At 52.2% G+C, this 18,180-nt stretch overlaps 1 protein-coding gene across 1 annotated transcript in view; it reads left to right on the top strand.

The window, feature by feature from the left end:
* The window catches only part of LOC114669022 (mediator of RNA polymerase II transcription subunit 13-like), a 306,888-nt gene that overhangs the window by 218,886 nt on the left and 69,822 nt on the right, over window positions 1-18,180 (top strand). Inside the window, 2 exon segments of the mRNA XM_051920970.1 lie at window positions 10,559-10,643; window positions 13,014-13,097. Coding sequence (XP_051776930.1) covers window positions 10,559-10,643; window positions 13,014-13,097 — 169 coding nt within the window.

Below are 18,180 nucleotides of genomic sequence, written 5' to 3' on the forward strand. Positions count from 1 at the left end.
GACACGTCCTGACCGATGGAAGCCCACTTCGCACTCGGTCTCCTCCAGATCTCTTTCACTGGCTCACAGCTTCCTTACTAATGCACAGTTGGGGCTGCTGACCCCGTCGTGCCAGCGAGGCCCGGCTATCGTGATGGCACCCGCCTGTATGATAGCGCGAGCCAGCTGGTCGGAGACGGTTCGGTTTCTCGTGCGCCACCCTGTAGTTGAACGAGTTATTCGTTACTTAAAGCATCTCGACTATGTGGCGCTATGATTGTGCTGCCGAGTTTAGCACAGCAAATTGTGAGCGATTTCTGAAATACGGCGACGGAGAAGGAGTCATGGGATCGGCCAAGCGTTTCTGTCGGGGAGCGTGATCTCGTGGACCCTTGCACCGCCGTCATCGTCGTCTTCTTCCTGTGGCGTGTGTGACGCTAAAGCGGCAAACGGCGTACAGACCACAAAGGGTTAAGGGTTTACGTGGCCACGGAGTCCGCTGGCTCGACATCTCCGACCGGACTAAGGGCGTCTTAGAGGCTGTGACTGTGAAAGGCGCCATCTTTAGATCTCGCGGGCACCTGCTGTCTGCCCTGATTTGGTGTCTTTGACTCCTGATATACCCCTTGGCTCGTTCTGCTTCATTTCATTCATCAAGCGTTGTGGACGTCACTGCCATTCCAGGGGAGCGTCGTGTGACGGTGTCAGAGGTCATTGCCTGCACTCTGGGGTCCTCACGCGTCGTCCGCTCTTCGTTTTTTTTGGTTTCCGATTGGCTGATCTTTTGGTTGTGACCCTACTTGTGCTTCACGTCCTGATCTCTCTGTCAGAATGTTTCTGTCTCATCAGCTGTGTGTTTGTGTTGACACCCCCAGAGACCACATCACAGCACCATTGACGTGGTCTTCTCAAGAGAAGCCGGGTATGGACCTGCACGCAGTGTTTATGGACCTAGCGGAGGCCTGGGAGGCATTCGGGACCACCCTAGCAAAGCTTACTTGGTGGTCTGTCTGGCACAGTCCTCACACTTGAGTCCCTGGTACTCATCGATCTCTTCTGCGCTCATGCCCTGTCCCGTCCTATGCCCACTGACCCCCAGAGCTCTCTTACCAACCTTTAGAGACTCCCTCTTAAGGTCGGGCTTGACCCAGCGGCACCAGGCCTTGTCGCATTTCTACCCAAGGTCACCAGGAATGGCACTGAGATAAAGACTGCAGAGCACTTTAAATACCTTGGGAGTACCATCTCTGCAGGCGCCAGTCAGTCGACACAGAAAGAGGGGCACACGTTGGCCATGCCAGGCAGTTACTTGGTCACAACAAAGTGAACAAAGCACTTGTACCAACCAGTCTTCTTCATGGTGGTGAGACACGGACCCTCTGAAGAAAGAACGTCAAATGGCTTCAACGCTTCCACATGACGTCCCTGAGGTGGGCATCAAATGGCACGACATGGGGACACAGCCGGAAGTCCCTGGCAAAGCAAACTTAGCCAGCATTGAGGCTCCAGTCCTGATGGCACAGCTAGGGTGGACATTTCAAAAGTGCCATGTAGGGGGCCAAAGACCTCATAGGTGGTCAAAGAAACTTCACAAAGTCCACCTGAGTGACAGAGAAGTGGCCGGAGCACCCTGACCGAAAAAAGTCTGCTCTGTCTTTGGGATGTGAAAATGTGAAGACCACCAGGGAACGCAGGAAAGTGACGTCAGTAGTGGCTCGAGAGTGGGTGGCTGCAAGACAGGACTTGGGAGCCATTGGTGGACCCAAAAGAAACGACACACAGCGAACATCTGGTCTTAGTGACACGGTTGTGTCCTGCTGAAATGAGGTCACTCTAGTGGGGGCCAAATGTCGGTCAGGCTTGTGACCCCGTCGTTAAAGCTTCATGAGACCCCATGCAGCCATCGCACCCACCCACAAGCCATTTCACTGGCCAGCCGGCTGATCTGGAGCTCCTGATGCCCTGTAAGTGCCAAGGCCGAAGGCAGCCATTGTTAGGGTCCACTGATCGTGTGGATGGCAGACCCTAATCGAGGCCATATATATGACATGCGGATTGATGGACTTTGCCCTTCTTTTAAGTGCGCCCACGTCTCTGAACTCCGGGGCCCCCTGGCTGTTTCTGAGGGTCCTCCAGAATTCGGCCACATTCAAGTCCTCAGGCTGGAGCTCCGACTGCATCTTCTGATGCTGGAGAGTGGAGGAGCGAAACGAACGACGATGGACTTTCAGCGCGGTGGGCTAAGCGGATTGAGCGATTGACCTGTCCAGGCGCGGCCCCCCCGCACTCCTCCTCCAGCGCGCACCCCCAAGACAGAAGTGTGTGAGGCAGGTAGTGAGCAGGTCCTCCAAGTCTCACACACACACTCACGAATTTCTCCAAGCAGGCCTTCCTATAAACATGAATACAAATGGAGAGTGCGTTGCCTAGCAACTGACAAGGAAATCACTTACGTGGCTAAACAAGGAGCTGAATTGTGCGCCAGTTTTAGAAATGTGCCCTTCGTGCCAGGGGAGCTGTACGCCCGCTCCTGCTGGTGTGGGATGGCCGGCGGGCGTTTAGTTACACCCTGGGCAGCCTCGCCGGAGCGGCCCGCTGCCTGCGTTTACCGGACCCTTCCATTCATCAGGCTGCTTATTCTGTCCTGGGGTCCGCTGGCCCTCCGTGCGTGCCACTTGACCTGACCTCGGAGGGAGTGGGCGTGTGCCCAGGTGGCATCCCTTTTGTTAATCCCAGCCCTGCTACCTTCCGCGTTAGACGGCACGTGTTTGGTGCGCGACACTCTGCGCTTTCTTTTGTTCTCTGAGCAGAAAAATAAAAACTACAAACAAAAACCCCGCCATGCGTGCTTGAAACTCCTTGTGAGGAAATATAAAAGAGACCCCCTGGGCCACACGTCCCCCTCCTCAGAGGTGAAGCTGCCACCCAATCGTCCCCCCCCATCACAGTGGGGTGTCCAACATGTCACACTATGATGCGTTTCCTTCTGTGACTTTGAAGGAGGCCCCTTGGGCTGAGCAGTGGACCCCTGAACCTCAGTTAGTCGCCGTGACTCGTGTGCGCGTCCTGATTGGATGTTAGTCGTGTGCAGGTCTGGTGCTGTGTCTCTTCAGAGGGTCCTTGGGGGGCCGCTGGTTTGACTTTGTGTTGCTCTCGGAGTCCCAAATGAGGCACATGACCTGCATGGTGAGGGAGCGTCAGTTACGTGGCACCATTACCCGAGGGTGATCCGGCTCACATTGTGGGGGACCCGAGTGGCTGAAGCAGGCCAAGGGGACGCCCACGTAACACCTGGCTGTGGCAGATAGAGGGTGGGACTGGACCGTGTTCTGCCTGGGGGGTTACCAACTGGGATCCTGAGCTGTTTTGTCATGTGGTGGGGGCAGCAGCACGCTGTACCAGTGTACATGTACGCATGCCCCCCCCAACCTAACCTAACCTAACCTGACCTGACTTGTGCAGGAGACGAAACGTAAACGAGTGGAAAACGGGAACCAAAGAGCAGGGGCCTACAGCCAGAGTGAAGCTTTAGTGTGCGGCCCCCCAAAACCCTCAGCTCTTCATCACCGCTCAAATCTGCTCCTCTTCATCATTTCTGTGGGATCCTGCAGCCATCGAAATAGGAGCGGAACGCCAACAGCCGACCTTCGGCACGAGACTCTCCAACACAACACGGGACAGGACAGCAGGTGACCTCGGGGGGGTGTTCTCTTTTCTGTCCCCCTTGGCCAAGTGACTTTATCATTTAGAGACCAAGCTCTTTCTTTCTTTCTTTCTTTCTTTCTTTCTTTCTTTCTTTCTTTCTTTCTTTCTTTCTTTCTTTCTTTCTTTCTGCATTAATATTCTTCTCTAATGTGAGTTTGTTTTTCTTTGCATGTGACTCCTTCTTGGACATCTTGTTCATCACTTTCAGCTCATCCTTTGTTGAAGAAACGTCGTCGTCGTTGTTGAAGCCTAAGATCATAAACCCCGACGGTCACAGCAAGTGAAATTAAAGCAAAACTCCAAACGGCGAAGTCTCAATACGCACCAATTGTGTTTTTTTTGCCTTGATATCCTTTAACTTGGGGGGTGACACGTCCCGCGTGTTGGTTTACACAGCAGCACATCCACCACGGCATTTCTAGGTGGCACATACCGTAGCCACCGTTGTCACATCAAGATGACAGCAACACAACAGACCGCTGGCCAGCAGGAAACTAAATGACAACAAAACCGCTGCAAACCTGCAAACTGATCAGGTCGGGTTGGGGGGCTGGTTGGGACCTACAGGCAGACACCTGGTCCAGTCCCACCCTCTATGTGCCACAGCCTGGTGTTACGTGGGCGTCCCCTTGGCCTCAACAATGCAGGTAATGGCGTCACAATGCCGGTGATGCGTCTCATTCAGGACTCCGTGAGCAACACAAAGTCGATAACCGATGAGAACTTTAATAATAAAAGTAAACTCAACATTCAGATTCAACTCCTCAAATAAGCCTAACTGGGAAGTAACCATTAAAAAAACAAACCAGAGTCGTAAAAGTAGGAAGGCATTACGTGGAAAGGAAGATCCCACGTTGTCTTATGCATGCTGTCCGTTCGGAAAGGTTTAAAGAAAAGCCGGAGGGTCTCCGCCTGAAGCAGATGGGCACACCAGAGCTAAACGTCTTTACTCCAAGTGAGTCTCAGGTATTGTTCAGCTAACGCGCCCCCCCAGTACACCCCACCATAACCTGTTGTCCACGGGGGAGGAGTGAAGGCTTTAGATTCTTTAAAAATTTCGACCTCCGGTTTTCCACGGATCTCGGGTGCAAGATATCTCGATGATGGGTGTGGGTGTCACAGTTTGGTGACGGTGGTCCGGAGCTAAAACGACTGGATTGACAAATACTGAACTCGAAAGATAGGCCTGTTATGAGACGACGATGTGCAAGAGAACGAGGCCCTCTAGAGGAACCCTCAAATACTGCACTTCTGTAATTCATTCTGAATTCTTCTCAGCAGTTGTCATCATGATGACCTTCTTTATGAATAAATGAAATGTTATCCAATAGTTTGGTTCCTTCAGACGCTCGAGTTCCCCGTGAAGCCGTCTCGTCTTGTCGCGCCCTGGCACAGCGCCGCCCTCTTCAGTCATCTTGTGCACACGTGTCGAGTGTAGCCGGCAGTGCAGTCGACACCATCACAGGTCAGCCCCTCCATCAGCCGCTGGCGGGCATCGATAGACGGTGGCCATGTATTTATACAAGGACACCGACGGAAATTAACGGGAGGCCAGGAAGCACTTCTTTACCCAAAGGATTGTGGGAGTCTGCTATGAACAACATTTGAATTTGAAGTTGTTGGACGAGCTTGATGGACTCACCAGATTTCTCAAAAGCTGAAGTAGGACCCACCTTCCCTCCCATGAAGACTTCTCCTTGGGCCAGGTTCTGGTTCTTTTCAACACGCCTGCACAGATGACACATAATTAATAATTAATTCTTCATATTATATATCACTTTTTTTTTTTCAGTGAGTGTGGAGCCACTTGAGTGTGCTGCACCCACCTGGATGATGTGATGGCAGCCATTTTGTGCCAGTGTCTTCAATACACATTAGCTGTTTGGTGGTGAAGGGGTGAGAGAGGGAGCGCCAGAATGACCGGGGTGGGCAATTTATACACCCGACTCTTTACAGTGGATGCCCGGGGGTCTTTTATGACCACAGAGACTGAACACCTCAATCTAACATGTCACCTGAAGGACACCACCATTTGTGACCCCGTCACTACACTGCGGCTTTAGGTCCCAAACACAGACCACAGGGTATGTGCCCCCCACTGGCCTCACTAGCACCTCATCCAAGCTTTTCCTAGGTGGTCTCCCACCAGGCCCAGGTCTGCTCCGCTGAGGTGCATTTATTTCTTTCTTTCAGTGGAGTCTTTTTGTTCGACTTTTCAGCCATTGAAGGTTTGTCCATCATAACTGTAGGCTGTCGGACCACACTGGGCGGAGCACCAGGGCTCTTTGCTGTTTATATCACCCCCCCCCCCACTTTGAGCTCCGCCTTCATGAGACATTGGATTGGTTTAGGAATGTGCCGCCTAATTGTTCCCTCCCACATTTCACTCTTGGTTGCCTCCAGACATGTATATTCTACATCTGGCTCTGCAGGACCACCTAAAAGACAATCCGCAGCACACCAGTCCCAGTATAATATGCAAAACTCAGAGTCCTTAAAACGAAGCAAGAAGTAATTGAAAAAATCTAGCAGCTTCCACCAGAAACTGCGACACTTAGAGACGACTCCACCAAAAGAATGATTCCTACCTCCTGAGCCTTCTCAGCCAATTTAAAAAGCCTGAGGAAGGGCTCAGGAGTGGTGACATCAGGGTGGTCCTGCCTCCTGGGGCTTCTTCATTCACAAAGAGCATGAATACATTTAAGGTGACAGCACACCATGATGAAAGCAACTAAAATACAAAACCCTAACAAACGCGTATGACTTTTGACTTTAGGGCGCTCTGCTCACTAGTCCTGGGGTAGCTGGTGTAACGGGCCGCCTGGCACTCCTCCTGGACTCTCCCAGTGGGGCGCGCTGCTGTGATGGACATGGACCTGAAGTGGAGGAGCGCTGGCATGCAGGCAGGCAGGGCGGGCAGTGCTTCGCAAGTCTGCCATGGCAGGCAGGGCGTTGCAGAAGCGAGACGCTGATTAGCAGTTTTCTGGGCAGAACGCTGCGCTGTCGCTGGGTGTGCGGTCCGGTGAATGAGCGCATGGCAGGCGGTCCTTCATTAACAGTCGGCACAACAGCCTTCGGCGCTCGCTGCTTTGATTCGAACAGCAGCACACAAAACGGGAGCGGGGGACTCTGTCCGGGGCTCTGCCCCTGCCTCATTATTTGGGTAGAGGCCCCCCTCTTTCCCTCGGCCTGGCGAGCGTACGTACGTGAAGGGGGCCGTCAGTCTGATGACTCCCCAGCGTCGACCCAGTTCCATCACACTTGATTTGTCTCGGAGTGCCGCTTCTCGGCGGTGAGTGGCACTTAAAAGTGCACCAGCGCTGGAGGCGGGCAGCATGGACGAGGACGTGTGTGCTTACGGGGGCCATTGGCTGAGCCGGAGCTACCGAGAACTCCCCTTGTTGGCGCGCCCCTTCGCTGTTTGCTTTGATGTGCCAAACGGATGTTGCCCGCTGTGATATCCCGTTTGGCAGGTGTGGTGGTGAGAGCAGGCCGGAAGGATGTGCGGCGGGTACGGCTGCCTGGCACTTCGTCTGTTGGAGTCGTTAACTCGGTTCTGGGCAAACCTAAAGAAATGTCCTTCAGAGACACCGACATGAGGTCCAAGCCACACGGAGGGCCCGCTGAGCTGTCAGGGGCACAAAAAGTGACCCTTGGTGTTTTGTGAGCTTGATGCTCATACAACATATCCATTCATCTTGGAAAGCTGCTTTATCCTGAGCAGGGGTCTTCACCAGGGTCAGGGGTCTGGCCTGCTAGCAGAAAATGGCCCTGGACGTGCTGGCAGATCCTTCTGAAGTCAGAGTTAGTTTGTCATACAGAATTGTGTCCCACAGGCCAGCGTTTTCTATACCCCTTCCTCCTTTGGTTCTTCCTCCTCAGTCCCCCTCCGTGGTCAGCTGAGCTGCTCTGTCTGTTTTGTGTGGAGAGCAGAGCCGCACACACACACACACACACACACACACACACAGAGTTGTGCGTTATTTGAAAATGTCCAGTCTGTCCTCCTAGCTTGGACCCCCCAGCCCTGTAGTCCGCACAGTCGCTCTTCTCTGGACTTTAGAACATGGAGCCTCCAGGTGAGGCCTCGCCAGTGCGCTGACCTCCTTTGCCCTGATATGGCAGCCGTCTTCGATGGCTCCTGTCCTCTGGCTTGATGCTGGTGACGTCCCCGAGCTTCTTCTCCTCAGGGATGCTTTCAGGTTTCAGACCCCCCGTCGTCCCCTTCGTATCCTACACTTTCGTACTGCACCTCGTCCTCTAGTCTGTCCGGGTCCCTCTTCAGTGACCTGGCTGATCTAATCAGATCACCTCTGTATGTGCTGAGGGGCAGGGGCCCACTCGTAACGTCACCGAATGTCGATGAGGTTCTTCTCCTCCTCTCCATCATTAGCCCACTCTGAGAGGGAGATGAGCGAGAGACGAGTGCAGGGAGCACACACAGGGTGCAGAGGTGGACTGCTGGGTCATCTCCCTGTGCCACCTCCTGTCCCCAGGAGCAGTGCCATGCGGCTCAAGGGTCTTTTAGTGAAGATGGAGAGGTTGCTTCTTAAGTCGCTCTCGGGACGGCCTGGGGAGCTCCACCAGTTCAAGTCCGTCTGTCCTGAGTAGGGCGGTGGGGAGGCAGTGCCAGCAAGCCCAGGGCACAAGTGGGCAGCATGTGAGAATGAACTAGGGGAGCGGGAGTCTGAACGCTGGCACGGCCGATTTCCTGCACATCTGGCGTGGACCCGGGAGTGCGCTGGGCATCTGAGCTGGACTTTCACCCCCCAGTACCCTGAGGCCGCGTTGGGGGGGTGTGTGTGGATGGTTGCCATGGACACCGACGGACTCGGGAGGTAATTATCAGGCCGTGTTGTGCGGGTTGACTGAAGAGTAATTGTCTGCTGGAGCCTCCCCGGTTCCGCCGGGCGTATTTTCGACGTGCACTCCTCCCGTCTGCGCTCCTTCTCGGCGCTCGATCCCTGAAGGCCCGCTGAAAATCGATATGCGAATGCCAGGCAGCAAAATGAAAGAGACATCGCCATGGCTTAACCCTTTCTGTGGCAGTCAGATGGCAGACAGCTGCAGACTGGGTGACCTCTGTCTCTGCTGGCCTTGGTCACATAATCCGTGAAAGGCGCTATACAGAATCATTGTGCCATCTCCAGATCCGCTTGCCAGGATGTGTAACATGTGCCACTGACCCAGCTGCTGGGCAGGACTGAGGGCATTACAGCCTGGCAGGATGGAAAGCAGCTTTGTGTTGCGGTATGCTGTGGTGCCCGCCTGGCCAACATGGCATGGCATCAACACTCTTGGGCACCACTTAGCTAAAGTTCTTGTAAAGGACCACAAATTCAGGGAATTGCTCTCTTGCCATGGTGGTGCCAGCTTTAGCTCTCGCTTGGCTAATTTATGAGCTCTTAGTTGAGTTTCCGAGTGGCTAAAGTGCTGTGGGCCGAGTTATGGGGATTCCTCGGTGGCAATTTGTCACGTTCAGGGCGACGTAAAGCAAAGCCATTTGCTGGGCATTGTTAGGGCTTGGGGGTCCGCAGATGTGACACTCTGTTAGCTTTTTGGTTCTGAGCGGGTTGTTTGTTCTCATGCACTGTGGGTTGTGGGACTGGTAGTCGAACTTAGACTTCGGTGCCAATGCCAGCTTTTACCCAAGCCCCTCCTGACTGCTTGGGGTCCGTCCTAAGCTCATAACTGCTACTACTTGGAGCTTCAAGCCTGGTGATAAATGCATTTTGTAACAAGGACTTGACCCCCTTGGAGTTCGGAGTGCGCTGATATATTCACATTATAACGAGGAGCTCGGGGTGGTGGTCCCCCTTGGAGTTTCGAGTGCTTTAATATATAATATATGTACAGGGGTGGGCAAAAAGTGGGCTTACAGTTGTGAATACGAGGGGCCAGCAATGTGAGCATCCATGAGATTGGACCCTGTGACATGTTAATAAATTGTTGTTGGAACAGTCGTGACCTGCGTGTCCCTAATCCGTACAAACACCTGATTACAAGGGGCCTCGGTTGTTGACATTCTGTAATCTGTTCAGTTAGCCGATAAAGGGGGTCTCCCCGCTACATATTAACAAGTGGGAGCCTACCTTTGGGAGTGGAGTGTGTGGTGCCAGTCCCAAATGCTGGCATGTTCTCAGTTCTGGTACCGCGCCACCATTTTGTGTACTTGAGCTTGTCGAGGGCTCCTGCCATGTTGAAATGTTTGTTGATGGTGGCGCTGCGATCATCGTGTGGAAGTCGTTGCAGGTGGCGACGGGCTGCTTGACGTTGTCCGAGTTGGTGGATCTGAAAGCGAAACGTGTCTTCCGAGCAGAGCAGCATAGTTCAAGTTCTTCCTGTTTCCGTTGGCGTAGTTCCTTTGTCTTCCGCCACTGACCCTGCTGCTTCTTCTCCATCTCCTTTTTCCTTGCGTGTGCCCCGGTTTGAAATTTCCACGTACCGTCTGCTTTAGATGTCGTCCATTCGCATGCCTGTCTTGGCCCACCCCGGATGTCCTCTCGTTACTTAACCGTACAGCAGTGGGGGGTGGGCACCCATGAATTGAATTCCAAATGCCAGGTAAAGTGCCATTCGGGTCCTACACAGCTCTGTCGGAATGACGAAGTAGACGTGGACGCGACCCGCTCTTGACTTAACGAATGTTCTCATTTCCACAGGGTGGGTTCAGTAGAAGGTAAGTAAGCCATCGTACGCCGAGTACAATCGGCTCTCAACTCGCCATTGTCGGGTTACGCCTGAGTTGTTGTAATACGTCTAGCGGGCAGCACCGCTCTGGGTGGGACATACTGTATCGTCACTCCCTTCTTGCCCTTTCAGAGCTCGTACCCGACGCTCACTGACGTCTTGTGTTTTCTGTGTTCTTTTTCAGTGGCAGAGGAAGGTCTCTGGGAAAGTGGGCTTTCTTACGAGTGCCGGACGTTGCTCTTCAAGGCCATCCATAACCTGCTTGAGAGGTGAGTGTCTCGCCACATGGTGGTCCGTCCTGTGGTCCGTTTTATTTCAGAGATCTCGACGCCCCCCCTATCTACAAAAATGGTGTGTGTGAAGAAAAAGGTCAGGGGCTGCCACCCATATGCTTGAGGCCTGGCAGCAAAACGAGTGTAGAGAGTCCAAAACAGAAGTGGGGTTACAGAGGGGGTTGACGTCTTCGAGCCCTACAAACCCCCTTTACCCACCCATCCCCAAACCACAAAAAAAACCCAACCCCCGGAACCGGAAGTGATGTCACCTTGGCTTGATCCAGAAGTGGCATCCCGTAACTGAGCCACCTTCCTAATTGTTGTTCATTTATGTGGCGGACCCCTTCTCAACATTAGAGACCAGTTTGGTTCCATTTCTTTTGCGTTTCCAATGGGTGTTCAGGCAGGTGAAGTGACTCGCTCAGGGTCACACATCGTCACACATGGTGTGCAGTAGCAGAAAATGAACTCGCCACCTCTGGGTTTGAAGTCTGAATGCCTTAACCGCTGCGCCACACAGCCTGCCAGCTTCACCAGCCGTTAACAGTGGGATCTGAACCCTCGACCACTGCAGTGCAAGGCCACCAGCTTAACGCGCTGAGCCGTCTCTCCAGCCCCAGCTCGCTGATTCAGTGGGCTCTCACATAATTACAGACCACCTATGGAATGTCACTCCCCACACTGCATGAACGCAGTCTCCTCTGCCGTTCTCAAACTCCTCCACCGGACTCCCCTCCTTTGTCTCATTTTCCTCCTCACTGCCCCCCATTAGTGCAGAATCATTTGAGAAGTTTTGCATGTGACATGACCTGCTGTTATGTTTGATGTCTGAGGTGTACAGCGTGAACAGAGAAGGTGGCAGGCCCGTTTCTTGAGGTGCTTACACCGTCCTTGAGCCTCACACGCTGTGGTCTGTTATCTAAGGCACCATGGGCTGGACCACCTGATAAATGGTCTGTTACCCAGGGCATCCTAAGCTGGACCACCTGATAGATGGTCCGTTACGCAGGGCACCATAAGCTGGTTCATTTGATAGATTGTCTGTTATCCAGGGCACCATAGGCTGGACCACCTGATAGATGGTCTGTTACCCAGGGCACCCTAAGCTGGACCACCTGATAGATAGTCCGTTAGGCAGGACACCAAGGGCTGGTCCACCTGATAGATGGTCCGTTAGGCAGGATGCCAAGGGCTGGTCCACCTGATAGATGGTCCGTTAGGCAGGACACCATAGGCTGGTCCACCTGATAGATGGTCTGTTAGGCAGGACACCATAGGCTGGACCACTTGATAGATGGTCCATTATGCAAGGCACCAAAGGCTGGACCACCTGATAGATGGTCCGTTAGGCAGGACACCATAGGCTGGTCCACCTTATAGATGGTCCGTTAGGCAGGGCACCATAGGCTGAGCCACCTGATAGATGGTCTGTTATCCAGGGCACCATAGGCTGGACCACCTGATAGATGGTCTGTTACCCAGGGCACCCTAAGCTGGACCACCTGATAGATAGTCCGTTAGGCAGGACACCAAGGGCTGGTCCACCTGATAGATGGTCCGTTAGGCAGGATGCCAAAGGCTGGTCCACCTGATAGATGGTCCGTTAGGCAGGACACCATAGGCTGGTCCACCTGATAGATGGTCTGTTAGGCAGGACACCATAGGCTGGACCACTTGATAGATGGTCCATTATGCAAGGCACCAAAGGCTGGACCACCTGATAGATGGTCCGTTAGGCAGGACACCATAGGCTGGTCCACCTTATAGATGGTCCGTTAGGCAGGGCACCATAGGCTGAGCCACCTGATAGATGGTCTGTTATCCAGGGCACCATAGGCTGGACCACCTGATAGATGGTCTGTTATCCAGGGCACCCTAAGCTTGACCACCTGATAGATGGTCTGTTATCCAGGTCACCATAGGCTGGACCACCTGATAGATGATCCATTATCCTGGGCACCATAGGCTGGACCACCTGCAGATCCTGCAGCTCGTCCCTCAAGCCAATATAAGCCCAGATTCTGCCCCCTCCTTAACCCCATTCAGGGCCATTGAGGTTCAGTCCTCTGAAGATGGACAAGCCCCACCAGACGGAATGGCCCGTGCTGCTTAAGGTGGTCGGTGGTGCCAAAACAGGGTGAGTGGGGACCTCACCAAAGCTTTCATGGCATCACTAAAGAGGGTCCGGCAGATTGTTTTACCGGTAAATGATGGGCTTGTGCTCTCGACACTTGTTGCCACCGAAGGGCCAGTGAGCTGAATGGAGTCACCTGATGAACTCAGTGGTCTCCCTTAAGGTCACTTATACCAAGCGCGTCTGAGCGAGAGGTGACCGACTGACCTGTCATTCTGTGCTCTCTGCAGGTGCTTGATGGATAAACGTTTTGTTCGGATCGGGAAGTGGTTTGTGAAGCCGTACGAGAAAGAAGAGAAAACTGCAAACAACAGGTAGGTGTCGTGGCTTCGTGCCACCATTCTGCTCCTCTGCTCTTCTTGTCCTCCTTTTCTGCCTCTGGCCCGGCGTTCATGGACTTTTTCTTCTTCAGCCCTTAAGTGCCTGTTGTGCTTCCTGTCCAACACAGACTACTGTCCCTCTCTGCTTTCACAGTGTCACTCCTTGGTGGCTTTTCGAGGAGTTACTGAGTTTATTTTCTTATTTTTCATAGCGAGGATTGTTTTGGGGTTTCAAACTGTTGTGAGAAAGTTTTAAGTGACGCCATCTTGGTTCTCGTGCTCTTTTGGTGGTGTTTTGTGTGCCGCTTCTAGCGCCGCTGTGGTGGGCCCACGTCACACCCTTCCCGCTTGTCCAAGATTTTGGATGTGGCTCTTCAGGACTCGAGTGTGTTTGGCATATTGGTCTTTCTTCTCCTACCTACCCTCTCGGTTTCTTTGGGATGTCCACCTACCAGTCTGCGTGATTCCCTTTCCTGCCCTTTTGTGCCCCCAGGGGGACGTACGCGCGATTCTCCAGGTAACGCTGTCCTGGTATAAGCGATGCAGCGGTCGCTCCAGGTGTCTGATGAGTGTACGCGGTGCAGTAAATGGCGGAGAGCCCCCCTTGGAGCTCTACATCTGGTGTTTGCCCACTTGAATGTGGCACTGCTTGTGCTGAGTGGTCTTTTCATGTGCGCCTGGAAGCTGCTGTGGTATTCAGCGTGAAGCTCCATGTCACTTGTAGTGGAGCTGGGATGAGTCGCAGGGGGGTCACACTCGGAATGAACTGGCACTAGTGGGCAGGTGGATTATAGGGGTCCACTATGTACTACAGTAGGTCTTCAGAGCCCAAACACACTGCAGAGAGGTCTGTGTGTGCAGCGCATGGAGCCCGGTGTGGTGTCCGGTGACAGTGGTGGTCACTCTCCTTGTGTCCCCTTAGACGAGACCTTAGGCTGCCTCACTCTCGATCCCCTCGCTCTGAACGACGATGCACGTAAAGGAGCGTCTGAGCCCCTCAACCCTGATCTGTGCTCCGTCCTGGCGAGGTGGTGGTGGTGGTGGAGACGCCCGCCTGTTCTTTTTCTGCTCCTCTCTTAATTGCTCTCCTCTTTTTTACCCAGGAGGAGTTGTGAATGATGTACTTGTGTTCGGTGTCTTCAGACCAGCGTCTCCCAGTGACTGTCACCCCTGGTGTTTTGAAATACAAACTGAGGGGCGCGCAGAGCAGGATGTGGTGGGCGGAAAGCTTGCCTGGAATCCCAAAACAATTGAAATGACTGTCTGAAGTGAAGGGGCTCTTTTGTGCTGCTGGAAGTGAAACGCTCCGTCACGATACGTGCAGACGAAAAGCGTATCAGACGTTGCTGCACTTTGGTTCCCGGACCCGGTGGGTTTCTCCTTTACGAGTCGAGCAGGTGGAATCGTCTGCGTTCGTTTCCTGACAGTTTGCGGTCAGCTGGGTTACGTGACAGGAAAGCTGGAAAGTCCCCGTTTCCTTCTGGGTTCTTCCATTTAGCCTCCGCTTTGAAATGACAGCAGCGTCCTGCGTCCCACAGAGAGTGTACCAACTGTAAGAGGGGCAGGTGGTCCAAGAAGAGAGTGAGGATCAGGAGAAGGGACAAAACCGTAAGTTGGAGTTCTGCTATCTTACAGCATCAGTAGCCTGGACCCTGTGGGGGTCTGAGAAACAAACCCCCCACCTCTGATGGCCGTATACACAGTGCCATACACGAAGTGTGTCATCAATCGGGGTCACATGCCGAGACCCTTGGTGTGGCACTTGTGTATCAACACATCTGCAACTCCAACATGACATCTGCTGATGATCAGAGGCATGGGCACCAGCAGAGACGAGAGGGCTTACAATACAATACAGTACAGTACAGTACAATACAGTAAGTACAATACCATACAATACAGTACAATACAATACAGTACAGTAAGTACAATACCGTACAATACAATACAATACAATACAGTACAGTAAGTACAATACCGTACAATACAATACAATACAGTAAGTACAATACCGTACAATACAGTACAATAAGTACAGTACAGTACAATACAATACAGTACAATACAATACAGTACAGTAAGTACAATACCGTACAATACAATACAATACCGTACAATACAATTCAGTACAATACAATACAGTACAGTAAGTACAATACAATACAGTACAATACCATACCGTACAATACAATACAATACAGTACAGTACAATACAATACAATACCGTACAATACAATTCAGTACAATACAATTCAGTACAATACAATACAGTACAGTAAGTACAATACAATACAGTACAATACCATACCGTACAATACAATACAGTACAGTACAGTACAGTAAAATACAATACAATACCGTTTATTGTTGTATAGCCCAAAGTCACACAAGGAGTGCTGCAATGGGCTTTAACAGGCCCTGCCTCTTGACAGCCCCCCAGCCTTGTAAGGAAAAAATGGTGGAAACCTCGGGAAGGGCAGTTCAAAGAGAGACCCCATTCCAGGTAGGTTGGGCATGCAGTGGGTGTCAAAGAGAAGGGGGGGTCCATACAATACAATACACAGAACAGAACACAATTCATCCTCAATACAATAGAAAGATCACCATACAGAGCAGAATTTAACAGTAGATGGAGAGGAGCTCGACCTGCTGACTCCGAGGACATTGAGCTGACCAGAGCGTCCATAGCTGAGGGGCCGAGAAGCTCTAGCTGCCAAACTGAAGTGGACGCGCACCCCACCAGCACCACTGTGGGAAGCTCAGAGGTCTCCATCTGCTCTCTGCAACAAGTGGACCCTGTCATCACCCAGTGTGGCACCTGCTCGGCTCAAAAGACCTTGACTATCACACAGCCCACCCACAGGCTGAGAAGCAGCTTGGACCCCCGGATGTTGCACTCGTCTGGTCCGCGATGACGCCATTCACAAATGAGCCGTTGCGGTTGTCCCCGTGTTTTTGTGCTGTGGTCTATAAGCCATGATGCAGTAGTGGCAGATGTGTTATCACAGGGTGGTCCGGGTGTAACTGTGTACTTGTAAACTCCTATATGCCGTAATTCCTTAAACTCGCACTAACGGGGGCGCCGTATGGGTGGAGTGGTGGCTCTGAGGGAGGGATCTGCACTGGTAATCAGAAGGTTGCCAGTTTGAATCCCTTAATTTGCCAAATGGGACTCTGGTCTGTTGGGCCCTTGAGCAAGGTCCTTAACCTGCAGTTGCTCCATTCTGGGTATGACGTTCATCTGGCTCAACCTGGCCTCCAACCTGCAGGGAAAAACCTGGGGATTGGTGGCAGGATTGGCACTCCAGCCGCCATAAAAAATACCTCACACTGGGTCCATTCCATCTGAACTCTAGTGTGGCGCTGAGGTGTCACCCGTTACATGGCTGCACCCGGGTCCTAATCTGGGATTGTCATGTGGTGGGTGCGTTGTATCAGCGCGCGCTCCTAACCTAACAGGAGGAGCTGTTCCACAGCCGAATCCCGTAAAGCGTATCGCTCGGAAGACCTCACTGAACGACTGGTCTCGATGAGACCCTCTGTCTGCTTTGTTAACACTGCCAGACTAACTCGAAACTTCAGTAGAGGGTCGCAGGTGACGGACAGTACGTTGCTTTTTACCTTATCGCTAGTACTACACTTAGGTGTGACTGCAGATGGACTCAGAAATACGTGAGAAAACGTGAAATCGGGAGTGGTCTCGTATACTCGGATATGGGGATGGATATTTGAGGAGTAAACCGCAAGACGAGGATTAAAGAAGCGTCAACAACAAATCAAATTAGTAATATACTCAACAGTTATTATAAAAGTAAAGTTGAATAAATCAGACTCTGCAGCTGCAGTACCACCTCTGGTTAACGGAAATAGTGCAAAAGTTGACAGAAATGTACGTTTTGTACGTAATACTTGTATGCAAAATTTGGTTGACCGAAGTGAAAGCGAACTCAAGTTATCGTGTTTACAGACTCAGGGAGGTCTAAAACGTTGAGATTCATCAAAATCTCGACGTTGAATCTTTGGACGATTCCAATACTTTCCCTATACTTTGTATATGAGAAAGTAAAAACAATATAGGAAAGCGGCTCACAGCGCATTAACACGGGCTGAAAAGAGAAATGGCGGACGTCACGCGTGGCGATGCTTTAAATCCGAGGCAGCAGGACTTCACTGCGCGACCGCTCATTCGTATTTAAACTTTTATGGTCGCCACCTTTATCCCATTATGGAGGCCGTTGAAGGATTGGTCTCTGTGTGCTTGCTGTGTTGAATTGTGACGAGGCGTTTGTTTGCGCCAGTACGGTACGTCACAAGCTCACTGCATTCGGACAGCCATTTGCTTACCAGTGCCGCTGAGTGTGTGCAGGTCCGGTGAGCTTTGCTTTGATTCTTTTCTCTCACGGTCAGGCAGTGGGCCTCCCTTCTGTCCTTGTGGCCGCACCCTCAGACCCTCCCACTTTACGACTTCGGTTTACTGGTGATGTCCCAGTACACAACGGGTGCTCACAAGAAGCGACGGCCCACGACTTTGCCAGATTACGTCAACGATGACCCAACTGCAGATCACTGGTTAAGCCGTGGAGTAGGCATGAGGATGGCCGACGTGTGAGGTCAGGGGTCAGCAAAGCCGACACGTGAGATCCTGAAGTTTTGGTTAAGCTGTTGATAAGTTCAGAATCGGGCAGCCTGGGGTGGGCACACTAAAGCAGCGTGACAGAGTTGAGACCTTCCTGTGGCTGGCAGAGTCACAGTTAAGGTGATTAAAGTGGTGACCCCGAGTTGGCATGGACGGGGTCCGAGCACATTGTGCTGTCGATGGCCCATTGCTGTTCATCCCAGTGCACTCAAAAGAGACAGGACAAGAAGATGAGTTTACAGGTGGCAGTAATTACGTAGTGACTGCCGAGGGGTTGACGTTTGTGGACTGTGGGGTTTGCTGAAATCGACACGTGGGCGCATTTTTTACTTGATTTTATTGTGAAAGAAAAACAAAACATGAAGGATCGCACAGTGATGAGGCTCGCTAAGAACGATGGAACGTGAAACGGAGGTTGATTTGTAGAACAGTCGCGCGGTG

Source organism: Erpetoichthys calabaricus, chromosome 18 (genome assembly GCF_900747795.2).
Source record: "Erpetoichthys calabaricus chromosome 18, fErpCal1.3, whole genome shotgun sequence".
Lineage (NCBI taxonomy): Eukaryota > Metazoa > Chordata > Cladistia > Polypteriformes > Polypteridae > Erpetoichthys > Erpetoichthys calabaricus.